At 53.7% G+C, this 25,659-nt stretch overlaps 2 protein-coding genes across 2 annotated transcripts; one reads left to right on the top strand and one right to left on the bottom strand.

Moving 5' to 3' along the window:
• Positions 1-1,003: 1,003 nt before the first annotated feature.
• On the top strand, positions 1,004-18,605 carry Lztr1 (leucine zipper like transcription regulator 1). The gene is given in 22 exon segments (XM_028856677.2): positions 1,004-1,290; positions 1,664-1,726; positions 4,424-4,480; positions 7,771-7,793; positions 7,796-7,849; positions 8,253-8,361; positions 9,646-9,729; positions 10,548-10,605; positions 11,422-11,561; positions 12,427-12,628; positions 12,889-13,044; positions 13,385-13,495; positions 14,112-14,204; positions 14,329-14,424; positions 14,506-14,671; positions 14,879-15,048; positions 15,203-15,359; positions 16,024-16,150; positions 16,234-16,383; positions 16,865-16,970; positions 17,051-17,131; positions 17,260-18,605. Coding segments are annotated over 22 exon segments (2,520 nt in total). The 5' UTR covers positions 1,004-1,090; the 3' UTR covers positions 17,377-18,605.
• A 592-nt stretch (positions 18,606-19,197) lies between these two features.
• Positions 19,198-22,230, bottom strand: Thap7 (THAP domain containing 7). Its single transcript, XM_028856680.2, has 5 exons — positions 22,124-22,230; positions 21,872-21,951; positions 21,372-21,527; positions 20,054-20,185; positions 19,198-19,848 (listed from the first exon to the last, which is right to left on the bottom strand). Exons 2-5 carry the CDS (start codon positions 21,949-21,951, stop codon positions 19,299-19,301), a joined length of 918 nt encoding a protein of 305 aa, XP_028712513.1. The 5' UTR covers positions 22,124-22,230; the 3' UTR covers positions 19,198-19,298.
• Between the last annotated feature and the right edge of the window lie 3,429 nt (positions 22,231-25,659).

The raw sequence follows: 25,659 nt of genomic DNA, 5'->3' as shown, positions 1-25,659 counted from the left end.
GTAATAACAGAAGTTTGAGCTACATGAGATCTTGTTTTGTTTTCAAGAAGCCAGAGGCAGCTTTTGTATTTGCCCACCTAAGAAAGACAGGAGCTGTGACCTGAGGCAGACCCCATGCTCCTCACAGCAATCTGAGCTGTTTTATTGCTATTATTAAATCACCATTGTTATATACTCAGAAATAAAAATATTCAGCTGGATTACAGTGGCCACTCAAAAACTTACCCAGTCACAGTCTATAATCTTGATGATCTTTTGTACAGCTAGAACAGCCATTGTGAAGCTGCTCGTGACTTCACTTTTACCATTTTACGTTTATAAGCACTTACACACACACACACACACACACAAATACAACGAAGTTGAAACTAGAAAACCAGTTAGCTTTACGACTTCATCTTCACGACTTCACGTATCCCTTTTGTCTAAACTTTCTGAGTCCTCATTTTACAGACGAAGAAACCATTCAACTGGCATCAAACTACGTTTTAAATGTTTGTGGGGTAGCCTAGGGTAGTGCTTGCCCATCAGGTCCTGGGTTCAAAGCCCACAGCAGAAAAGGGGAGAGAAAAAATGAAAATCCTGCCCATAAACAGGAACGGAGAACACAGAGGTTCTCCGCCACCAAGAGTCCCAGACAATAAGAACGCCAAGGGAGAGGGGAGCACTGAGCCCAGGTTTGGGGGTGCAAGCAGAAGGTGGCCGGTTGAGTCGCCTGCAAGCCGGAAACCTCAGTCTGGAGTTCCGGGGGTGGTGGCTTCCGGGCGATGGCAAAGCTCGACTACAAGGCATGCTCTGGTCAGACCGCGTTTCCCGAAAGGAGGAACCCAAGCGATTACTGCCCAGCAATGCTTTCAGAGTGTGAAGCGCTCGCTGAGGACACCGTGAGGAGCCCCGCCGCCAGGACCCTCGACCGCCCGCCGTGCCGCGGGGAGCGCAAGGCTTGTCGGAAGGCGGGCCTAGCGCGCACGCCGGCTGGACGTGCGCCGCCGTAGGCGCAGGGCTCTTCGGGAAGTGTAGTCCTTCGGCTCGGCCCGGGCGGCGGCCCTGAGCCCTGCAACCTGGGCGGCCCATCCGGCCTGAACCGGGCATGGCTGGGCCCGGAGGCTCGGGGGGCCCGATCGGAGCCGGGGCCCTGGCAGGAGGGGTGCGCTCCAAGGTGGCTCCGAGCGTGGACTTTGACCACAGCTGCTCAGACAGTGTCGAGTACCTGACGCTCAACTTTGGACCCTTCGAAACAGTGCATCGCTGGCGGCGCCTCCCACCCTGCGACGAATTCGTGGGCGCCCGGTACGACAGCGAACAGGGGGCCCTGAAGGCACTGGGAGTGGCGACGAGAGCCGAGGGGGGCCCAGGATGGGCTCTAGGGGCGAGGACCCGTGTGATGTCCTGGGGGTAGTCGATTCCCAGGGAGCCGCGCAGTAGTGACCCTAGGCAGGGCACTAGACTTGTTACATTTCTGAGGGTCCCGTTTGCGTCCCGGACCTGAGGTATGGGTGGGGAGCCTGAAGAATCCTCGGTGTGCCAGACGTCCTTGCTGTCTGATGGATCTCTGTAGATCTTAGCAGTTGAGAGGCTTTACCCAAACTTACGTGACAGCCACCTTGGGTGTCAGCCAGGAGAGTCCCGGTCTCACCACCCTCCACCTCTTCTTTCTTTCTAGGCGTAGCAAGCACACAGTCGTAGCATATAAGGATGCCATCTATGTGTTTGGCGGAGACAACGGGTGAGTTTGCCTGTTTTGATGGGAGTGGTGGCAGGGGACGTCGACAATGAGACAGACTGTTGTCTGAGAATGGGGGTCATTAGCCATGTCCTGGGAACCTCTGCTTCCCTGTCTGTGAGGTACCTTGTACCTGGTTCCCAGGTTATGGTGAGGCAGATCTGGCCCTTAAAGCCCTCTCACCCTGGCATTCGAATGGCGGCACATGCTCTGTCCCTAGAAATATGCTTGTTTTGAGTGAGGAGACGGCCTATAGCCCTACGGCACTTTTCTTCCCCTACACTTCTCTCTAGACTTTGCCCACTCGCTTGCTTTGAACCAAAAGTATGGAGATCATGTTTTGTTGTTGTTTTTACATCTATTTATGGGGTGCATATGGAGGTCAGAGGACAGCATGCAGGATTCATCTTTCCCCTGCCAGGCGGGTGGGTACCAGGGATTGAATCCAAGTTGCAAGACTTGGTGAGCCGGGCGGTGGTGGCCTTTAATCCCACACCTTTAATCCCAGCACTCGGGAGGCAGAGCCAGGCGGATCTTTGTGAGTTCAAGGCCAGCCTGGTCTACAGAGCGAGATCCAGGAAAGGCGCAAAGCTACACAGAGAAACCTTGTCTCGAAAAACAAAACAAAACAAAAAGACTTGGGGCAAATGCCTTCACTTGCTGAGCCATCTCACTGCCTCCAAAATCGGTTTTATTGGTGCTGTGCATGTCTTGCTTCTGGTGGAGATTTCCCTGCCTTGCTTTAACTTCCTGGAAAATAATCTTCCTGGAAATGACCTGCAGTTTTGGTGAGCACATCTCCATGCACGAAGACTTCTTCTTTTTTTTTTTTTTTTTTTGGTTTCTCGAGACAGGGTTTCTCTGTGTAGCTTTGCGCCTTTCCTGGAACTCACTTGGTAGCCCAGGCTGGCCTCGAACTCACAGAGATCCGCCTGCCTCTGCCTCCCGAGTGCTGGGATTAAAGGCGTGCGCCACCACCGCCCGGCACACGCAGACTTCTTAATTAAGCTGAAGTTATATGTTTGTATATGGCTCCCTCCTCTCAGGCCCAGGACCTGGCCTCAAGCCCAGGAAGGGGACTACAGTCTTGGTCCTGTAGACTACCTGGGGTAGCTGATCTAGAGCACGTGAGATTTTCAGGACTCTATTAGGGCATGCAAACTGGGCCATGGTCCTCTGGCATTTATCTTATCTTTCTCAAGAGCAGCTGGGGATCCATTTAAAACTGCAAGTCAGCCCATAGCCCCGTAGCGTCCCGGCACCTCTGTAAAGCCGAGTTCTCACAGGAGTGTGTGAGGCCTGCTGTACACTTGTGAGGTCCTGATTCTCAGCCAGCCTTTGCGATGCTGTTCCCCCCAGACACACGTCTCGCTGCCCTTCTGATGTTCCTGATGGGTGAGGCCTCCGTGTCCTCTCTTACCAGCTCCGTCTGCACCCCCAGACTGCGATTGCTGGCGCCGATCTAGTTTCTCTGCCAAGACAAGGCATCTTCCTGTCTTCTCACTTCTCTGTGCCAGTGCCCGGATGTCACAGTCAGCGTTTACTGAGTTAAAGGATGAGCCTTCAAAAGAATTCCCCACGCCAAAAAGACCAGTGTCCAACATAGAGTGGTGGGTGGTAGCTTAGGATGGCCGTCATTAGCATTTCCTGGAGCAGGTAGAGAACTGTGGCGATAAGCAGCAGTGGTTTTGGTATGCAGTCTCAACAGAGAGTCAGAGAAAGTTTAATTATGCATCCGTTTGGCCGTGACTTAAGAAAAACCAGGGCAGCCTCCATTCAACAGAGTGGAAGATGAGTTCCTACCGGGCAGTAGCAGCTTGGCTTCACGGAAACCCCGGGTGGGGGCGGGGCCTGGTCGGTGTGGTTAGAGTTCTTCAGGGCTTCAGCAGACATGGGTAGCCTGCAGTCTCCGGTTTTGGGGTGTTCCGTAACGTTTGAGTTTACGAGGCGTTTGGACCAGTAGCTGTTCTGGTTTGCCTGGTCTTTGGGGGCCTAGCATAGCAACTTAGTTCAAAACAGTGGCCTCCCATTATTTTACCCAGCACCACTAAGTTTAAGTGGGGGTTAAACAAGGGGAGGCTGACCCAGCCTCTACGCTTTGCCCTCCTGGCTGTGGGCCAAGCTTCCTCTCCTATAAAACGAAGTCAGGGAGGGTATGCAGCTGGCACAGACTGAGCCAGGCAGGATGCCCTGTAAAGGCCTGGCCTGAAGGGAGTGCTTGGGATCCCGTCAGTTCGCTTTCTTCTTCCACATTAATAAGGGTTAGTAACGTGCCAGTAATGCAAGCTGACCCAGTGGACAGTGGACTTTGGTGTGGTTCTTCTGTCAGGGGGCAGGAAGATGTGTGTTTGAGCCAGCGTTTCATCGAAGTGCGGTCTGACTCGGAAGGGTTGAAGGCAGGAGTAGGAATTCTGGAGGCTGGGGGAGGTGTGAGTGATGACGCCAGCCTCTGGGCCGGGTCCTGCTCTCATATCAGCCTTCGGTGGGCTGCTGGTGGTGGGGACCAGGCCGGCCTGTCAGGGGGGGCCCTAGTTGCTCATATCACTGGCCACTGCTTTTGTCCTCTGGGTTGCTGACTCTGGACAAGTCCAGAGGTCAGTGACCCTAGCCGTACGCCCCTGCCATCTCTAAGGTCCTAGTGAGGTAACACTTTGACAAAGCAGCCTGCCTACTGTCACCCTCTCTCTGCCTGCCTTTCAGGAAGACGATGCTCAACGATCTCCTGCGGTTTGATGTCAAGGACTGCTCCTGGTGCAGGTGGGTGGCCCTGGGACCCGCCTGTCCTCCTGGAGAGCAGCAGCACTGTCCTGGGTCCACTGGCTGATCGTCAGCTCATCGTGGAGGGCCAGAGAGAGATAAATATAACAGAGGAGAGCCTTAGATGGCTTCCTCCTTCTCCCGGCTTTCTGTGAAAATGATTATCCTAAATCCTGTGAACTAAGGGGTCTCTCTGGTCTAGTGGGTGGTATTTAGACTCTTACCTGGGAGGGACCTGCAGTCACCAGAATTTCTTCTGGGCCAGGAGTTGCTGTCGGGTCTCAGGTAGGGCAGGGGTGGGCCTCAGTTAATTAGTTTTCCCAAAGTGCCACCTCCAGGCTGTCCTGCCCCTGTCTCAGGGCTGGTTGCCTTCCAGTAGACCCCATACAGGCTCTGAGCGGCATGCAAACCCTGTGAACCACAGTCTCAGCTGGGTGGCCTTGCACAAGAGCTAGCTGCCCTCTTTGGGTACCACATGCTTGTGTTTCCTGCGGCAGTCGCTGTCTGGGAGCAACTTACACAGACCTGAGGGTCAGGGTTTACCGGACTGGCTAGCTCTATCATCTGCTCACGCAGGAGCACAGTGCCACACAGACCCTTGTGGTGCATACTCTGTAGTCTGGAGGACTTCCCCTTGGTCCTCAGGAGCCTTCTAGGATGGGGTCTGTTTTGAAAGAGGAGGATGCAGGGCTCTGGAGATTGTGTGACTGCTCTGGACACTCAGCCAGGCAGGGCAGCTCCATTTGTCATCATGCACTGTCTTAGGTTTCTATTGCTGTGCTGAAACACCGTGACCAAAAGCAACTTGAGCCGGGCAGTAGTGGCGCACGTCTTTAATCCCAGCACTCGGGAGGGAGAGGCAGGCCGATCTCTGTGAGTTCGAGGCCAGTCTGGTCTACAGAGTGAGATCTAGGACAGACTTCAAAGCTACACAGCGAGACCCTGTCTCAAAAACAAACAAACAAACAAACCCCCCAAGACAAAATCAACTTGAGAAGGAAAGTGTTAATCTCAGCTTACATGTCCATGTCACAGTCCATCATTGAAGGAAGTCAGGGCAGGAACTCAAGGCAGGTATCTGGAGGTACCACCCATAAAGAGGTGGGGCCTCCCACATAAATCACTAATTAAGAAAATGCCCCCTAGGCTTGCCCACAGCCTGATACTATGGAGTCTTCTCAGTTGTGTTTCCCTATTCTCATAAGTCTAGCTTGTGTCAAGTTGACAAAACTAAACAAGGAAAAACAACAACAAAACCCCACAACCCACTGGGACACCTGCCCTCTGCCTGGGCTGCCTGGCAGCACTGGCCAAGCAGCAGAAATAATTTTTCTCATGCTTGATTTTAATACAACTGCTACCAGTTCTTTGATTTCTTTTTTTTCTGTGCTGGATATAAAATCTAGGGACTGGTGCATGCCAGGCAGGCACTCTACCTCTGAACTATATCCCTAGCCTTCTTTTTTTGGGACAGGGTCTCATATATATCCGAGGCTGGCCCCACACTTGCTGTGTAGGTAAGGATGACCCTCACCTCTTACGCTCTTACATCTACACCCAAGTGTGGGATTACAGATATCTGCTGCCATGCCTGGTTTATGCAGTATTGGGGATCTAACTCAGAGCTGTGGCTAGGCAGGCTGAGACAGGCTTAGTGCAGACAAGGTGAGCACTTGACTAACTGAGTTCCATGTCCAGATCCAGTCCTTCATTAATTTAAAAAATTCTTTGACTGGCCAGCAAGCTGGTTCAGCAGATGAAGCCAGCGCTGAGCAAGCCTGAAGAGCTGAGTTTAGTCATCAGAAAAAGTGAAGGTGGAGGCGAGAACTACTCCACAAAGGGTCCCCTCCCCTCCCCGGGGTACACTGTGGAGAAGTGATCCACAAGTTCCCAGGTTCGTTACCCAACACTGCAAACAAAATTCACATATAGCCAGCTGTGGTGGTAGACCACTTGACATTCTAGCCTTTGGGAAACAAGCAGGCAAATCTGAGACCAGCCTTTGTAACATAGCAAGACCCTCTCAAAAGACAAGCAAAAATAAATGGCTTAAGCTGAGAAGAGTGGGGCATTCCCATAATCCCGGTATCTTGATACCTGGACCAAGTCAGACTCTGTTGCTCTCTTGAAAAAGCGAATTGTAAAATATCTTCCAAACGATTCCAAAAGAACAAACCAGTCCCCCAGCCAGGCATCACTGGTGACTCACACATTTAATCCTAGTACTCAGACAGATCTCTGTGAGTTGAGGCCAGTCTGGTCTACACAGTGACTTCTAGTCCAGCCAAGACTACATAGCAAGACCCTATTTAAAGGGGGAAGAAGTCAGGCATGGTGGTTTTCTTGTTCTTTCTTTTCTTTTTTTTTTTTTCAAGACAGAGTTTCTCTGTGTAACTCTGGCTGTTCTGGAACTCACTTTGTAGAACAGGCTGGCCTTGAACTCACAGAGATCCGCCTGCCTCAGCCTCCCAAGTGTTGGGATTAAAGGTGTGTGCCACCACCACTGCCCAGTACATGGTGGCTTTTTAAAAATTAATTAATTAATTAATTAATTAATTAATTAATTGGAGCTGAGGATCGAACCCAGGACCACTGAGCTAAATCACCAACCGCGTGGTGGCTTTTTAATCCTAGCACTCGAGAGGCAGGCGCATCTCTGTTTGAGGCCAGCCTGGTCTACAGAGCAAGTTTCAGGACAGCCAGAGCTACACAGAGAAACCCTGTCTGGGGGGCGGGGGATCCGAGAAGCCTCTTAGAGGCATAGGAAGGTGCCGGGCAAGGGCTTCCTCCTAGCAGCATCTGCAAGAGTTCAATGCCTGTTACTTTGGCTTTCTCCTGGTTAGTGATGTTTTAAAGGCTCTAGGAGAGAAACGGCACCTTAGAAATACAGATGTAAAGCAAAGCTGATGCCCTGCTTTGTACAGCTCTTCTCCCATGTCTGTGGACAGCTGAGGGAAAGGTCACTTGAACCATAAATTAGAAGCCAGTTTGGACACTGTAATGAGAACTTGTCTGAAAGAGTTAAATGACTGTAGTCACGGTGATACCGCTCCCTAATTCCAGTGTTCAGGAGACTGAGGTGGAGGATGGTAAATTTGAGGCCAACCTGGACTTAATAGCATAATGCGTTACAGGCCAGCCGGCACTACTTACAGCAACACCATAACCTGAAAAGAAAAGAAGAGAAGAGGGGGGAAAGAGAAGAGGGAGGAAGGGAGGAAGGAAAATAAAGTGTGGAGGTGTCAAGGCTGACGCTCACTGACCTACTGACCTCACCCCGTGCCTCCCAGAGCCTTCACCACAGGTACCCCACCAGCCCCCGTTACCACCACTCAGCCGTCGTCTACGGGAGCAGCATGTTCGTCTTTGGTAAGCAGCCTTTTGCCCACCTGCACCCACAGACTTCTAGCCTCCCACCCCCTCCACCCCTCCACCCTCCTCCACCCTCCTCCCCCCTCCTCCCCACTCCCTGGGGCTCTCTGAGCTGTTGCCTGGGCGTTACCCTGCTGGCTTACTCCACTGGAGTGCTCTGAACCTCTGGCTCGAGGGGCTGTTTTCCTAAAGCCCTGAGCTCATGGAACTGGGGGTGTCCTCTCTGATGGCTAGGGCAAGAAACATCAGTGTGCCTGTCTGCATCCCCAGGACCCAGTGCAGGGGTAGTTCGGGTGGGCAGTTGGTCCTAGAGGTTTGTACATGTTAACTAGGGCCCCCACATTTAAATACCAAAATAGTGCCCCACATATAACACTTGACTTTCATTCTCTTCACCCAGGGGGCTATACTGGAGACATCTACTCTAATTCTAACTTGAAGAATAAGAATGACCTCTTTGAATACAAGTTTGCAACCGGCCAGTGGACAGAGTGGAAAATTGAAGGGAGGTAAGAGGTTTGCTGAGCATTTCACAGTAAGGAATGGCCTTCAGCCTGGGACGTGCCTCCTGCCCCATTTCAGATGGGGACCCTGGGGCTGGGAGACTTTGACTGCTTGGTTTTCATCACTGCTGAGTCCCATGGGGGCAAGGCTGGACAGGGTGTATGCAGCAGGCCGAAGCTAGGAGCTGTACCCAGCCATTGCCTCAGCCTGCTTCCAGGTGTACATCCCTTCTTTCTCAGGAACCCGGAGGGCTGCTTTGGGAGTACTCCAGTGCTTTCCTGGCAGCTGGGAAGGTGCTGGGTCTGCGTGGACCACAGAATTTCTTTGTTTGTTTGTTTTGTTTTGTTTTTTCAGCACTGGGGATGAAATCCAGGGCCTTTTTTGTACTAGGCAAGCTCTCTATCACTGAGCTATATTCCAAGGCCTATATCTGATTCCCCCATATTTGAGACAGGATCTCATGTAGCCTAGGCTAATTTTGAACCTGTTGTGTATGGCTGAGGATGACTTGAACATCTGATCCTCCTGCCTGCAGCCCCTGAGTGCTGGAGTTACAGGTGTACAGCACCATGCCTGGTTTTGTGTGGTGCTGGGAATCAAACCCATGGCTTTGTGTACGCTAGGAAAGCAACCTCCAAACTGAGCCACGTCCCCGCCCCTGAGGAGGGTTTTTTGGTTTTGCCTTCGTGTGTTTTCCGTTGTTTGTTTTGAGTCAGGGTGTCACACAGTCCCACTGACTTTAAACTTGCCATGTAGCTGAGGCTGGTCTTGAACCTCTGACCCCCTCCTCCTTTCACCTCCCTCACGATTTGCAGACATATACCATCATGCCCTGTTTCAACATCTGAAATTTTTACACATCTGCTGCCCAGACCTCTTGTGCTGTTGCTTGATTCCAGTGTCCCAGCACTGGCCTCTGAGCCCCAGTGTTGGGCACTTGTGGCCCTAGCTGCTGGACACATGGAGCCCTGTGCAGCTGCCCGTTCTGATAACCTTTCATTCATTCATATATATATATATATATATATATATATATATATATATATATATATATATATTTTAAAATGTGTTTGGGTATTTTGCTGGCATGTATGTCTGTACCACATGCATGCCTGGTGCCTGAGGAGACTTGAAGTCATCCGATCCCCTGGGACTGGCATTACAGGGGATGGTTGTGAGCTGTCATGTGGGTGCTGGGAATTGAACCTGGGTCTCCTGAGGAACAGGGAGTTCTCTTCAATGCTGAGTCTTCTCTCCAGCCCCTCCTCATTTTTTTCTTTATGTTCTAGGTTGCCAGTGGCCAGGTCAGCCCATGGGGCCACGGTGTACAGTGACAAGCTCTGGATCTTTGCTGGCTATGATGGCAATGCCAGGTAGGCATGTAGCTGGCCATGTCCGTGGGGGCAGAATAAGCTCTCTTGGCACCTGAGTGGTCATACTGGGGTAAGTTACCCTGGTGGGTGTTGAGTTTCTCAGGAGAGGGGTGTGGAAGTGAGATTTCTCTGTGATCCCTGGATTTCCTTGATGAGGAGATTTGGAACCACAGGGGCCTGGAGGCCGGAAGCATCTCAGCTCAAATCCAGCCCTGGGTTCCTCCCTGTGTTACAGTTTTCATTGATTTATTTATTGCTTTACTTTTGTTTTTATTTTAAGACAAGGTCTCTATGTAGCCCTGGCTGTCCTGGAACCCTCTTTGTAGATCTGGCTGGCTTTAAACTCACAGAGCACCTCCTTCCTCTGCTTCCTGAGTGCTGGGTTTAAAGGTGTGCACCTCCACACTAGGCTTCCTCCTTGTCTTAGAAACGCTGTTTTGTTGTATTTTTCTGATAACCAAATGGTGGTGCTCACTCTAAACTTGACGTTGCAGAAACTAGTAACGGCACAGTGCGGCAGCAGGCTGTGTGGGACGCACGGTCTTTCCCTCCCCGGGGGCTGCCCTGTCTCATTACCCCAGATAGTATGTGTCAATCTACTTCTGTGTTGGCTGGTCAGAGAGCCAGCAGGAAGTGAAAGCTGCTAGGTGCTGGGTGCAGGGATTTGATATCGTGCCTTCTTCCCCGGAAGTTCCTGTTTCTTTAAGAAAGATGGCACACTTGTCTCCTGACACACATAGCAAATGGTCCTTCCCTGGGGCTATCTCTCCCAGCCAGGCTCAGGACCAAAGGATCCTGACTCCTCTGTCTTGATGCAGGTTGAACGACATGTGGACAATTGGCCTCCAAGACCGAGAGCTCACATGCTGGGAGGAGGTGAGGGGTGCAGGGAGCATGATGCAGGTGGGAAGTCAAGGGCACTGGGCGGGGGGTTTGCAGCATCAAGAGGTGAGGGATAAAGGAAGCTGGTATACGGGTGAGAGGTGCTAGGGTGGCATGTGACAGAGGTTGCCTTCTTCCCTTTACCAAGGCCACCTTTTTCTCTCCTTGACCCTCCCCCCAGCCCAATTCTGGTATTAACTAGAGACTCCAAGTGGGCTGAGGATGTAGTTGAATTAGTAATGTAGCATGTATGAAGCCCTGGGTTTGATCCTCTAATCCCAGTACTTGGGAGATGGGTCAGAAATTCAGGGTGATCCTCAGCTGCAGAGTGAGTCTGGGGTCAGCTTGGGCTCCATAGAGAGTTCTAGGTTAGCCAGAGCTGCACAGAGAGACCTTGTCTCCAAATGACAATAAATAAATGAATCCTAAAAGGCTTTGGAGCTGAGGCTGTAGCCCATGGTAGCACAGCACATCCCTGGCTTTGGTCCCTAGGAGTCAAAGTGGAGGCTGAGGAAGGAAACAGCTCCGAGTTCAGAATGGGCAGAGTGCCACATGGGACAGGCATGACTTGTTCCCACCCTCGTGTGAACACAGCGAGAGCAACACAAAGTTCACTCCTTTCCCCTGAAGCTTTATTTCTCTTGTAGAAATTATATTTTTAGTTCCAAATGAACCTCACGATTTTAGCCTCAGAACTGGGCCCATGTGGTAGGTGTGAGGAGGCTGTAAGCTATATTTATTCACTCCAAAGTGTAGGACAGTGTGGCCCCAGGCCTGTGAGGCCCTGGCTGAGCTGTGCCCCCACTGCAGGTGGCCCAGAGTGGGGAGATTCCCCCGTCCTGCTGCAACTTCCCTGTGGCTGTGTGCCGGGATAAGATGTTCGTGTTCTCGGGGCAGAGCGGAGCCAAGATCACCAACAACCTCTTCCAGTTCGAATTCAAGGACAAGACGTGAGTTCCTTGGGTTTTGGGGGTTTTGCTCATTCCTGTGACTGGTAACGGCTGTGATCTCCCCTAGTTCCCACATACAGCAGGAGCATACAGCCTGGAGTATGGGCAATTGCCAGCCTCATGGGCCCTTGGGGTATGGCTGTAGCTCAGCAAGATGTGGCCTGAGTCAGGGTCCCTTGCCCTGTGTGTGGCTGGCTCACTGACACTGTAAACAAATGTGGCCAGCACTAATCTCATGGGAGAGCAGAAGACAGGCAGGGGAAAGTAGGCTCTCTACTTTGACTAGCCTTAGGACCCTGAGATGGGGCTGGAGTAACAGAGGAAAAGGAATCGGGCTTGGGTGGGGGGACTCAAGCTGCCGGAAGTGGTAGTGGAGGGATCCTGTTGAGTGTGGGGCAGGCGTGGAGTGAGTGAGTCTGCATCTGTTTTGGTTCTTCGGCTAATGTAGCAGAAAAGGGGATTGTTGGAAAGTTCTGGGAGCCCTTGGAGGGTAGAAGGACTGGAGGAATTAGTGCCTGGGCAGGCATCTCCCAGGTGGGGCGCTGCTGTTTGGATAACAAGGTCTGTAGCTCTCCATCCCCAGAGCAGACCCCAGAGGCCCTGCTCTGCCGCTGCTGTCCGCTCTATGGTGGCGGGACGAGAGGGAGCCTGGGTAGGGCCCACGGTGGGTTGCATGGAGCTGAGTGGGGCCAATACCTGAGCTTAACAGGTCAAGGGATGCTGGACACACAGGCCTGTGCCTTCCCTGTAGACCATGGGCTGGCACTGCAAGGACTTTAGGGGAATTTCGTGGGAGGACCTCCTGTGGGGCGTGTGAGAGAGAGCAGAGCCCCACTCCAGTGCTGGTTCATGGTCATGGCCCCAGGTGGACACGCATCCCCACTGAGCACCTGCTCCGGGGCTCCCCACCCCCGCCACAGCGGCGCTATGGACACACCATGGTGGCCTTTGACCGTCATCTCTATGTGTTTGGGGGTGCGGCGGACAATACACTGCCCAATGAGCTGCACTGCTATGATGTGGACTTCCAGACTTGGGAGGTTGTCCAGCCCAGCTCTGACAGTGAGGTGAGTCCTGACCTGGGTTCCCTTGATTCCATGTAACCAAGAAGAGCAACCTGAGAACCCTCAAGGCCCTTAGTGCTATATCCTTCAGGTTTTCATGCCTGCATTCCATCAGTTGCACTGTGCTGCTATCCTGCAGACCTCTGGGAAGCACCCTGACCACCCTCACAGCCTTACTCAGTGTCTTGTCCCTCCTCTGGAGCCCATAGCAAGCCCTGGAAGGGATGCTGGATTGTTACCTTCTTGCATATGTTTTCCTCAAGGTTGGTGGGGCTGAGGTGCCTGAGCGAGCTTCCTCTTCTGAGGAGGCATCAATCCTAACCTCAGAGGAGCGGAGCAGCTTGAAGAAGTCCAGAGATGTGTTTGGCTTAGACTTTGGCACCACCTCAGCCAAGCAGCCTGTCCACCTGGCATCAGAGGTGAGTGTCAAGGACGCTTATTAAAATTCCATTACCCTCTGCAGCAGGGCCTCTGGTAGACAGGTAGAGCAGGACTCCTGCAAGAGCAGCGCGGGGCTCTGGAGTTCCCAGGCGTTACCCTGGAGTCAGCATGACATGCTGGCCCAAATACACTGCTAACCTGGGATTCTGTACAACCTGCCCTGCCCTCTGCCCCACCCCAGGGAACCTCTGTCCAGGGGACTGGGATCTTTGGCCTCCTCTTTCGTGGCCACATGGATCCGTGACACTAGCTTGGCCAAGCCAGACCCACTGTTGGAGTCTGCCCCGTCCCATCCTTCCGTCTGCTTGTCCTCCTCAGCTGCCCAGTGGGAGGCTCTTCCATGCAGCTGCTGTCATCTCGGACGCCATGTACATCTTTGGGGGCACTGTGGACAACAACATTCGCAGCGGGGAGATGTACAGGTTCCAGGTGTGTAGCCAGTGGTTCTGTGAGGCCTGCTGGGGTAGGTGGGCCAGTGGGTGGGGTCAGGGCTGTGTAAGGTGCCTACTGAGAGCTAGGCCTGTGGGATGACGGTATCTCTGAGTCGTCTGGTGCAGAGGGTTGGGGTGCTGTAGCTCCAGGTGGGCAGAGGTGACACCAGGAGGGAGGGAGCCTTAGTGCAGAGCGAGGCCAGCAGAGCAGAGTGTCAGGAGAGCACACAGCACCGGCAAAGCAGAGGCAAGCTGGCCTCTGTGCTGGGGCCTCCAAGAAAACCGGCCTGGAGAAGGCTGGCAGGAGCTTGTCTTGGAGGCCCTTCCCAGGCCTGGAGGAACAGGTGGTTAGGACAGGGGCCCCTGGCGTCGTGGAGGCATGGATAAAGCTGCTTCAGTGGTGGGGAGAGGTGGGAAGGGGTTGTTGAGTACCTGGGTCCGGGATTTTAGAAAGAGTGCAGCCTGCCTAAAGCCTGGGAGCCTTTGTCAGAGAAATCACAGTGGACGTGGAGGCCTTCTTCGTCGTGGCGCAGGCACGCCAGTCCGCAGCCAGGCTCAGCTGACCCTGCGGGTCTCGGGGGCCTTTGCCGCTCCTCACTGCCTCTCCTCCACAGTTCTCTTGCTACCCCAAGTGCACGCTGCATGAAGACTACGGGCGCCTGTGGGAGGGCCGCCAGTTCTGCGACGTGGAGTTTGTGCTGGGCGAGGTAGGCGACTCTGCAGCCTCCCACTGTATCTGCCGAGTGCAGGGAGCTGCGCCCTGGCCTGCTGGCTTCTGTCCCCCGGCCGGGGCCCTGTGCTCTCACCCACAACCACTCGTCCTCCACGCAGAAGGAAGAGTGTGTGCAAGGCCACGTTGCCATCGTCACCGCACGGAGCCGCTGGCTGCGCAGGAAGATCCTGCAGGCTCGAGAGTGGCTGGCCCAGGTAAGGTCTCCTTTGGCCCTCGTGACCGGGAAGCTTTGCCCACTGTCTACTAGGGTGCCCTGAGCTCCCGTTTCCCCACAGAAGCTGGAGGAGGATGGGGCCCTGGCACCCAGGGAGGTCCCTGGTGCAGCTGTGGGCAGGGCGCGGCCACCCCTGCTACGTGTGGCCATTCGGGAGGCCGAGGCCCGGCCATTCGAGGTGCTCATGCAGTTTCTCTACACAGACAAGATCAAGTACCCACGGAAAGGTCTGCCTCGGGTATGGGTGGTGTGGACCAGGGTGGGGATGGGCAGCGGAGGCAGGGGGTGCTGCCAGGTCTGTTAGAGGTGTGCCCGAGGCACAAGCCGTAGTCAGCTGGCATGCAGTCCAGCTGCCCTCTTGCAGCCCCGACCCTCGTGTTCCTGGAGGGAGCCCTCCTTTCCCGGGGCCCAGGCTCAGGGGCGTTCTGGTGCAGGCCATGTCGAGGACGTGCTGCTCATCATGGATGTGTACAAGTTGGCGCTGAGCTTCCAGCTGTGCCGTCTTGAACAGCTGTGTCGGCAGTACATCGAAGCCTCCGTGGATCTCCAGAACGTGCTGGTTGTGTGTGAGAGTGCCGCCAGGCTACAGCTGGGCCAGCTTAAGGTGCAGCGGGGTCAGCCCGGCAGCTGGGGAGGCCTGCCAGCCCAGGCCTTCCTTGGTGGGGTGGGGTGTATTCCGTTGTTCCTCACTGCAAGCTCTGGTGCCCAGCCTGGGCCTGGGCCTGACTCCAGCTGCCTCCTGTGCCCGTCTGTCCCAGGAGCACTGCCTGAACTTCATAGTGAGGGAGTCCCACTTCAACCAGGTGATCATGATGAAGGAGTTCGAGCGCCTCTCATCCCCACTGATCGTAGAGATCGTGCGGCGGAAGCAGCAGCCGCCCCCTCGAGCACCCTCGGATCAACCCGTGGACATTGGTAGGGAAGTAGTGATGAGAGACTTAGTAGCTACCTACCTGCCAGGCCCTTGGGGTAAGGGTGGCTCTGTGACCCATCGGGTGTTGCAGGCACAAAGGCTGGGAGGGACAGAGGCAGGCACGTCTCAAAGAATCCATGGGGGCTTCCAACAGCAAGCTGTGTGCCAGTGAGCCTGGAGACCCCGAAACCCACTCCTCGGGGTGACGTGTGCCTTCTCTGGTTGGCTGGTCAGATCTGATGTCAAGTGAGCCAAGCAGCTGCAGCTACATCTTGTCAGTGTGCCAGCCTACCCGATGGAGAAGATTGATAGCACCTCCCCAACTCTCCTTGGGGGTTACACTAGTCCCTGCCACTGGCATGAGAGTTCAAAAGATGAGCCTGGAGGGGAGTCCAGCATGAGACTGGGAGCTGGGCATGTAGGGCAGGCTCATCGTGGAAGGTCAGTGATTGGTGTAGCATTCCTGAGGGCCAGTTTCCAGGTGACCTGAGGGCTGAGGAGAGGACAAACTGGTACTTCTGACTCGGGGAAACTGCACAGAACAGCAACATGGTCACTGGGTAGGTGACCCAGTGGGCGGTGCCTACTGTAGGGCCAGAAAACAAAGGTAGCCTCTTCATTCAGGGTAGAGGTGGGAGTCTTTTCAAGGTCCTTCTACACCCCCAGGCACATCTTTGATCCAGGACATGAAGGCATACCTGGAGGGGGCAGGCTCGGAGTTCTGTGACATCACACTGCTACTGGACGGCCACCCACGACCGGCCCACAAAGCCATCCTCGCTGCCCGTTCTAGGTGTGCTAAGGGTGGATGAGGGGCGGGGCAGGGCCTTGATGCTTTCTTCTTCTGAGAGCTGGGGTCTACCTCCTCGTTTGCAGCTACTTTGAGGCCATGTTCCGTTCATTCATGCCGGAGGATGGGCAGGTGAACATCTCTATCGGGGAGATGGTGCCCAGCAGACAGGCCTTTGAGTCCATGCTACGTTACATCTACTATGGAGAGGTCAACATGCCCCCTGAGGACTCCCTGCATCCTTTACCTGCTTGTGCTCCTGGGTCACCACTGAGAAGTCTTAGCACCTCTCAGACATGTTTGGTTCCCGTTCTGTTGGCTGGGCGATCTTGGCTTGGTACCTAATTCTAGAGTGTCCGGTGCTGGTGCTGGGCCTCCTGGACAAAGTGATTCCTCATGCTTTATGTCAGTAGTGTTTGAACTTGAGGTGCAAGGACACCTGGTGGGGCCCCGAGAAGACTTGGAAAAGTTCTGTGAATGGGAACATGGGAATGAGAGGATTCAGGTTTTCTTTGGATCTTGAATGGGGCCTCTGAGCCTAAAATGGTTCAGAACCAGTTTAGAGAGTAAGCCAGGTGGGGCCCAAACTGGAGCTCTGGCTTCTGAGGTTTGTGTAGTTCTGTCAGTACCCTCCCTTGGAGGACAAGGGATGTGGCAGGATGGGTGGCTGCAAGTGAATATGTCCTTTGACTTGGCAGCTCCTTAACTTGTGCCCAGTTACCTATTTGCGGCCCCCTACTACTATGGCTTCTACAACAACAGACTGCAGGCATACTGCAAGCAGAACCTGGAGATGAACGTGACCGTGCAGAACGTGCTACAGGTAGAGCCTTGGTACCCTTCAGGCCACACCTTCATCTGTGGGTGAGCTGGGGCAGCGCCTCATGGTTCCTGCCATTGCAGATTCTGGAGGCGGCTGACAAGACGCAGGCACTGGACATGAAGCGGCACTGCTTGCACATCATTGTGCACCAATTCACCAAGGTCAGGCTCTGGCCCCAGTGCTCTAGGTCCCCGTCCTCCCCACCAGGCTGGGCCCCCAGAGGACTCGGCTGCCCCCCCTGGTCCTCCTGGGGTCTGGCTTCTTCATCTAGTTCTGGTCATCTGTGCAGGTCTCTAAGCTGCCCACACTGCGGCTGCTGAGCCAGCAGCTGCTGCTGGACATCATAGACTCCCTGGCCTCCCACATCTCTGACAAGCAGTGTGCAGAGCTGGGTGCCGACATCTGAGCATCTTGGAAGACTCTGTTTGGAGAGTGATGACACTCGACCGATTGGCCACATCTCCACCTACAGTGACCACACCTGTGGTTCCCAGCGCCCACAGGGCACTGAGGTGACAGGAACTCATTGAGGACACAGGCCCCACAGGGATGGCAAGTGAAGCAGACTCCCCCAAGGAGACCAAGGCTCAGGGACGCCACTCAGCGGTAGAAAGATGATGTGTGCTGTGGATCCAGACATAGAATCCTACTGTTAGGGGTGAGGGCTTGGCAAGCTACTCTAACTAACAATAGGGTGCATTCCACTCCTTACCCAGAACCTAATGGGGACCAGTGACAGTGATCTGATCCTAGACATGAACTTTAGAAGGTTTTGCTCCCAGCCCACAGGGCAGCAAGTGTAGCTAAGCCTCCCAGAGAGGCTGCATTTGTGGCCCACCCAGTGTGCGTATCTGGGCCAGAGAGAAGTCAGCAGAAACACTCCTGTGTGTTCTGCCACTGACATGCCTCCTATAAAGCTGTGGCAATGCTATGTACACACCTGGCTGGCATGGCGGCCACCTTTGGTCTGCCCTCCTGAAGCCCATGACAGTTCTATGGCTTAGGAGATTCCCCAGATGTGGGGTTAGCACATCTTCCCGTTCTGCCCATGTCAACACATGGTGTCAGTCACAAGGGAGAGAAAACTGAGTACCCGAGATATCTCTCCAGAGACCGGGACTGTCCGGGGCATCCATCCTTGTTACCTGACATCCCAATACAGCATAGTGGACCCTTTTTTTTTTTTTTTTTTTTTGCGTACAGGAACCTATTCTGTCCTAGGAAGGCAGAACTCATTTTGGAGAAATGCTTGACTTTTCCTTGGACTTAAAACATTTCCCTCCTGTGCTCCATCACCCCATGCTGTGGGGCTCCAGGTAGAAAGGTGCCCTGGGTGGCAGTCCCATACAGACATCCAGGAAGTGGTCTGGTTAGAAGATGAGGTACTAGGCACAAGCTGATGGCAGCTGAGCTGAGCTAAGTGGAGGGTCCCGCCTATGGTGGGCAGCCAGGCAGGCTGGGTGTGAGTCAGTTGTGCTGTCAGCCCTCCCCCCAGGGTTGTGACCTCATCCAAGCCTCTTTTCGGGGAACACCTGAAAACTTCGGTCGGCAAATCTTGCTGACCCCTGTAACTGGACATTCATCCCCTCTACACAGGATACAAATAAACATTCACCTAGGGCTCCAAAAAGAAAACTTTGAGAACCTTGTGTACAAACTCAGCCAGAAACTTAACTGTGCTTGAGCTATGTGGCCAAGGAGCAGCAGGGAGAAGCCATGTGCTTTGTGTTTACCATGGATACAGCTATAGTAAGCCTAAGTTCCCAAGATAAATACAGTACCAAGGCTAGGGCCTGAATGCCGTATCTAAAAGACTAACGTGTCTCTAGGTGTGACCTTGCAGCCTGACAAGTGTATGTTGGTTTTGAGCTCCCTAAGTTTGGCCTGTGGGCAGAGGCTTGCTGTGCCTCTCCGTAAGTATCGAGTCAGACACTGGGCATGATGGCACATGCCTACCACTCAGAAGGTACAAGAGGATTAGGAGTTCAAGGTCTTCTCTGGCTTCAATGACACCAGCCTGGGCTACGTGAAACCCTGACTGGAAAAAGGAGGGGAGGGGCGGAGCTGAACTCCGGCGCTGGCCTTCTTACTTGAAAGAGTAAATAAGCAGGGGGACTGCAAACAGTGCCCATGGCCAAGAGGTTGCGTGCCAGGGCCTGAGCCCTCTGGGACTTTGGCCACTGTCTGGGGAGAAGCCTGGCACCCCCAGCAGAGCCTGACAGCAGGGTCTCTTTCTAGCATCCACTTTATTGTGACTTCTGGCCAGCCTGGTGGATGCAGTTCCTATCAAGTGCCTCTGAGGAAGCACGGCCAGAGCCTTGGTGTGTCCTAGGCCATGCTGTTGCTCAGCTGCATAGCGAAGTCCTGAACGTGGTCCTTAAGGGTCTGGCGGGCATCTGCCTGCGCTCGCTTCTCTCGCGCCCGCTCCTGCTGCAGCTTGGTCAGTCGAAGCCTAAGCCGCTGCTCCCGCCGCCTGCAGGCCTGCAGCTGGCGCTGGGCCTTGTCCAGAGCATCAAGAGCCGCTTCAGCTCTCCTCTTCCAGAGCAAGGCACTCCCCACTTGGTAGCTGTGCTCATTCTGGATGTAGGCCCCGGCGGGCGGAGGCAGCCGTAACATGTAAGCGGATGGGGAGATAGGCCGTGGTTCAAGAGGGGAGGGGTGCCGCTCTGGCGAAGGCTGGGCACTGCAGCCTGCTTCGTCTGCTTGGGCACCTAGAGGGCCCAGGAGATCTGAGAAGGGGCTGTTAAGGCCAGGTTCCAGCCTCACAGCTGGGGATACAGGCAGAGTGGCAGGTGCTGAGGCTTCTTCCACAGGGAAGCAGATGATATCAGTAGGAGGTGGAGAAAATGGAGCTGTGGGTCCTTGACCTTCAGAGCAGCTGGAGGGGAGACACAAAGAAACTGACTAGCCAACTCGGGGCATGCCGGGCCCCTCATACACCCACTCAGACTTCCTAACACTGAGCCCCTTCACTGGGTCTAGGCAGCAAGAACCCTGTTCAGTGAAGACACTGGCATTCACCCTACAGTCCAGTCCCTCAGCCCTGGGGGGAGGGTGGGGCACCCCCCTCCTGCAGCACCTACCGCTTCCTGCATCGCCGGAGCTGGCTGACATCAGGTGGATAACCATGCCCCTTGGTCCTGGTTGTTCGACGTAACTTGGAGAAAGACTCAAATATGGTGGGGACTGCCCCTTCCTTCAGCCTGTGATACCCACTGTGGGGAAAAGCAGCCCAGATGAGCTGGAGAAAAAGTGCTGCCACTTCCCCTGGGACCCCACTGAGGTCCCTCAGCACCAGGGCTGAGGCTCCAAGGCACACTTATGAATCTGAAGAATGACACCGAGGTAAAATCAAACTAGTCTTCCCTGCAAATGAGCTTCCAGAGTTGAGTGGAAAACCTCCCAGCAGGGCTAGGTGAGCCAGTCAAAAGAATTCTCTCATGGGGGGGGAGGGGGGCCTGCTCAAAGAACTAGGCGCTGAGTACCCCAGGGGAAAGCTGTTTTTCTTTTGTGTGGAGACCAGAGGCTTTCCTCAATGGATCCCTGGAACTAGAGTCTTCTGACTTGTGAGCCACCATGTGGATGATGGCGAAGGAACCCAGGTTCTAGAAGCCAGTGCTCTCTCACAAGGTTTCTCTATGTAGCTTTGGAGCCTGTTCTGGAACTCACTCTAGACCAGGCTAGCCTCAAACTCAGAGATCCGCCTGCCTCTATCTCCTGGAGTGCGGGGATTAAAGGCGTGGCCACCACCGCCTGGCTTGAAGCCAGTGCTCTTATCCTGAGTCACCTAGGCCAGTCCTATTTATTTCAGGAATATGAATGTCTGCTGTGTGCACATGTGTATGTGTACCACCTATGTGCCAGTGCCTTCAGAGGTAGGAAGAAGGCAAGGGATGCCTAGTGCTGGGAACTGAACCCTGGTCCTCTGGAAGAGTAACAAGTGCTTTGATCTGTTTCCATATCTCTCCAGTGCACCCACCTTATTTATTTGTTTTTAAGACAGGGCTCCTTGAACACAGGGCTCAACAACTCAACTAGACTAGCTAGCTGTCAGTGAGCCCAGGATATCCTTTTGTTTTGTCTTCTCCAGGCCTGGGATTAAAAGAACAGGCACCCCATGTGGCTTTTTATTGGGGTCTTTGAATTTGAATTCAAGTGCTTGCGCTTGCATACCAAGTCGGCCAACTGGTATGCTGTTTTCTCTGCCGACACTGGACCGGTGATCCTGGGGCCACGCTTCACCGTACAGAACTGGGAAGCCGCCACAGCCCCCGACAACAGGTCTGCAGTCTGTGAGCATGCCGGCAGCTCATGACTTCCCCGGGGCACAGGGCGGCCCCCCGACCCAGTGCTCGGGTGCCTCACCCCCTGTGCGTGGTGCCGGCTGGCAGAAAGACCCACCTGATGCCCACCAGCTCAAAGCAGCTTTCCTCGAAGTGTTTGGAGCAGAAGTAGATGTACTCCGAGGCCGGGTCCCACAGGCCCTGGCCGCTGGGGTCCAGCCGCTGACAGTTGGCCAGCCACAAGCCGCGCCTGGGGTTGTCTTTCTTGGGAAGTCTGCAGAGCCACAAAACCGCGAGCGTCCGTCAGACCGCTGCGGCCTGCGCGCGGGATGCCCACGCTCCCAGGCGAGACCCGCACGCCGCCCCACGACCCCTTGATTACCACCCGCGAGGGGGAAACTGAGGACGAGCGAGGGCGCTCCAGGTCCGAGGCAAGCAAGCGTCCGGTCCTTTGCGGTTGCACTCGAGACTCCTCGACCGCCCCTCTCACCCTCCCGCTCACAAGTTCAAGCCTCACTCCGACCTCGGGAAGGCGCCGTCTCCTGCGCGGCCTAAAGCGCGGCCCCACCGGCGCCTGCGCGTGTGAGCCCTCGCGCGCCACCACGCACGCGCGCTGACCTGTGGAAGGAGATGCCGCGGTTGCGAGTCTCACGCGTGTCCCGTGTGCAGCAGCCGGCGGCGGAGCAGTGTCGCGGCATCTGGGGAAGGGGCGGGAACTGGGCGGCGGGCGGCGGGCGGCGGGCGGGAGGACTGCCTTCACGCCCCAGCCGCCACTCCCTCCAGAGGGCCCGAGCCCGTCGGCCCCCCGCGGCCGAGCCGGGGCCCAGCCCGCCCTCACTCGTCCTACAGCCTCCCGTCAGCGGTACTCACGGTCTGGCCATTGCTGCGCCGCCAAAGTCTCGCGATGGGTGGGCCAATGCGGAAGTTGGTAGCGTAGGGACTCCGTCGCCGGTGGCGACCGCCCTCAAGGGGCGGGACCGGAAGCGACCCTGGCGGCAGGGCCACCGGATGTTGTGAGTGCGGGGAGGAGCTGGAGATTCCCGGGTCGGCTGTGCGGTCGCTCGCCGGCTTTGTTTGTGTATCCAAGGCAACTGCTGAGCGCTCGCCGTTTGCGCGCTGCAGCCTGGGTGCGGTCTGCAGCGCTCCCCGAACCTCGTGAGCGGACGCTCTGGCTGAAAAAGATCCACCGCCAAGAAAACCCTGGCTCCAGCCTGAAGGAACCCCGCCAAGGGCCGCGGGTGTCTCGGCACTTGACGCCAACCTTGAAGATCTGAGTTTGATTCCCCGGACCCACATGGTAGAAGGAGAGAATCAACGCCCAGTAATTGCCCTCTGACCCCACGTATTGCACATGTGCATGCATACATATGCACAAAGTAAAATGTAAAGACAAAAAAGAGTTCTTAGAGTAACGAAATGAACTGCGTAAGCGGAGGGACTGCAAACACGCCGAGAGGTCGGTTGCCAGCGTCTGAGCCCACTGGGATTGTGGCACTATCTCAAGAGAAACCTGGCACTCCCAGCTGGGCCAGACTACAGGATCTCTTTCTAGCATCTACTTTATTGTGACATCTGGCAGTCCTGGGGGGTCCATTTTAGATCAAATTCTTTAAATAAAGACCAGTGCTTCTTCCATACCAGGAAGGAGGTAGAGAGGTGACCGAGTACCATCTGGGGACATGCAGTGAGTAGGATGCTTCCATTCGCCGTTCAGTGGAGGGAAGCCAATGAAGAAATGGCGTGAAATGGCGTGTCAGAAACCAGGTTTCTACAGCTTGAGTGGAGCGCCAGCTGCACTCTTCTCAGCCCCCTCACAAGACGGGATGAAGAGCCACTCCATGCTGTTCACACGGACTCGTTCTTCACATTAAATAATGTGGGTTGCCCTAATTCCCTTGTCTAGTTAGAAGCTTTTAACGGAGCATACAGACATACTTATTAATGTCCTAGGGAAAGCAAATGTATTTGCCCAAGAGGAGTTCACTAGTTGGCTAACTGGCCCTTCTAAGAAAGGTTGGTGTCTAGACAGGGACCTTTGTTTTTCAAAAAAAGTACTGTACACAATAAAAGTAATGCTAACATTGGGGAGGAATAAAGATATGGCTGCCAGCCACAGAGCTGCGCTCAGTGTTCTTCAGCCTCTGACTCTGCAAAATCCACAGCCATCTCTACATACCCTTCGCCAGTTCTGCCAGGTCCTGTGGGCCTCAGAACACCTCTCCACATGTTCTCTCACATGCACATGCGTAAAGGCCTCCTTGGCATACCTGAGGTTGAACTTGTGATTCAGTTGAGCCCAGGCCTCTTCAGGGGCAGTGGTATTGCTCATCATGCATATGACCTGCTGTGCCTGGGCCAGGTCTCCCCCAGGGACCACAGAGGGGGTTGGTGGTTAATGCCCACCTACTGGAAAAAGGAAAACAGTGAAGTTTATACTGATTGGCTTTATAAATGACAGTTTGTTAAAAGAACTGTGGACCCACTTTGAGCTGTAAAAAGTAGTATTATACTTTTAGAAATTACTAACATTTAACATTCTTTGACCCTTTAAAATTTCATGTTTCAGTTCACCCACACGAACATAAAAACCATTAATATTATATGTGCTTGAGTCACTAATATCAAAATGGAAATAGGACCAGTGAAAGTATTACACAACCATACAGTACAACACATGAAAAGAACAAGAACTCTACGTGGTGATACTTTGTGCTCTAACAAATAAAGCTTGCCTGGAGATCAGGGTACGGAGCTAGCCACTAGTTAACCGTAGAGGCCAGGCAGTCGTGGCACACACCTTTAATCCCAGCACTAGGGAGGAGGAAACAGGAAGTGATATGGCTGAGCAGAGAGAGTAAAGAATATAAGGTGGGCGGAGACAGGAGTTGGGCCCCTTCAGGCTGAGGAGTTGTCGAGGTAAGAGGTGGCTGTGCCTTGCTCCTTTGTCTCTCTGATCTTTCACATTTACGCTGATATCTGAGTTTTTGTCATTAAGACCAATTAGGATTTGCGATAAAACTTTATCCTGGTATATAGATAAAGTATATTGTATATATAAAGAAAATGGAGTAGAAATGCACTGATGTGTGGGGAAAAAACTATTGTAATAGTAAACTCAGACAAAGACTATATTGGAATCAAAAGAGGACCAACACTTGGGAATGTGCCCAGGTAGAGACCTTTCCCTCCTGAGCAGACAGCAGTTAACAAGAGTTGGGAAGACAGCCAGGCTGGCATTCACAGGAGCAGGGAGAGGGCACCAGGATTCCTGCCCTGATCAAGAAATTTTCTCCAGGAGCAGTGCTGCCAGCTTTCTGGGTTCCGTAGTCCTTGGATACATAGATGCCTACGGTCCCTGTGGCCCTTCGCTAGCCCTCCCGTAAGACCAAGAGGAAAGCACAGCCTGAAAACGTTTCATTCTTAAATTCAAAACAATGCATTTAGTCCAACCCCCTTGTTCAGTCAGAAGGAACAAGAATCTTTCTGCACGCCTGTTGGCCTCACTGTCACCCAGCACCACCTGTCTAACAAGAGCTGTGACACACCTTGACTATGCACAGAACACTCCTTGCTCTCTAAGGGGACAACGGCTGTGGGAGGAAGGAGGGCTTCAGCTGCCTAGTCTTCATGCAGTGTTAATATTGTGCCCCATTTCTATAATTTAAGATAACCTGTTTTTTTCCTTTTTTGAAACAGGATTATCATTGTCCAGGCTAGCATCAGACTCACTATGTAGCCAAGGGTGACCTTGAACTCCTGATCTACCTGCCTTTAGCTCCCTAGTCCTGGGATTATAGATACATGCCACCATGTCCAGCTAAAAATTGAAACATTTGTAAACATGGAAAGCAGTGCTTCTCTAAGTCCACACTGAAACTGACAGAGAATGGGAGGAGAGATGGCTCAGGGGTAAAGGTACCAGAGCTGCTTTTGCAGAGGACCTGGGGTCTGTTCCCATGTGGCAGCTCACAACCATCTGTAACTCCAGTTCCAGGGCACCAACACCCTCTTCTGAACTTCATGGAACCAAGCATGCACATGATGCACAGACATACCTGTAGGCCAATACACATATACATAAACATTTAAAAAAAAAACATTTGGGAGGCAGAGCCAAGAGGATCTCTGTGAGTTCAAGGTCAACCTGGTCTACAGAGTGAGATCCAAGACAGGCACCAAAACTACACAGTGAAACCCTTTCTCGAAAAACCAAAACCAAAAACCAAACCAAAAGAAAACAAAAACATTTCAAACAAAGAACTTGGGACACAGAGATTAACAGGGTCCATTTGCTACTTAAAGACTATTTCTTTGGGGACAAGATAAGCTGCAATTATGTTTCCACATAAGTGAGATTTCTTACCTGCACACAGGACTATACATTCACCTGAGAGAAAACCTTGGCC

The sequence above is a fragment of the Peromyscus leucopus genome, chromosome 12 (genome assembly GCF_004664715.2).
Source record: "Peromyscus leucopus breed LL Stock chromosome 12, UCI_PerLeu_2.1, whole genome shotgun sequence".
Classification (NCBI taxonomy): domain Eukaryota; kingdom Metazoa; phylum Chordata; class Mammalia; order Rodentia; family Cricetidae; genus Peromyscus; species Peromyscus leucopus.
Note: the sequence above shows the minus strand (reverse complement) of the source record. Positions and strands in the feature narration are given on the sequence as shown.

What these genes read in the sequence shown, in the direction of transcription:
- Thap7 (XM_028856680.2), bottom strand. Translation starts at nt 21,951, where the DNA reads ATGCCGCGACACTGCTCCGCCGCCGGCTGCTGCACACGGGACACGCGT. An exon ending in CGCGGCATCTCCTTCCACAG is followed by an intron (nt 21,528 to 21,871) that starts GTCAGCGCGCGT and finishes GTGGCTCTGCAG; the next exon opens with ACTTCCCAAGAAAGACAACC. An exon ending in TTTGAGCTGGTGGGCATCAG is followed by an intron (nt 20,186 to 21,371) that starts GTGGGTCTTTCT and finishes TTTTCCCCACAG; the next exon opens with TGGGTATCACAGGCTGAAGG.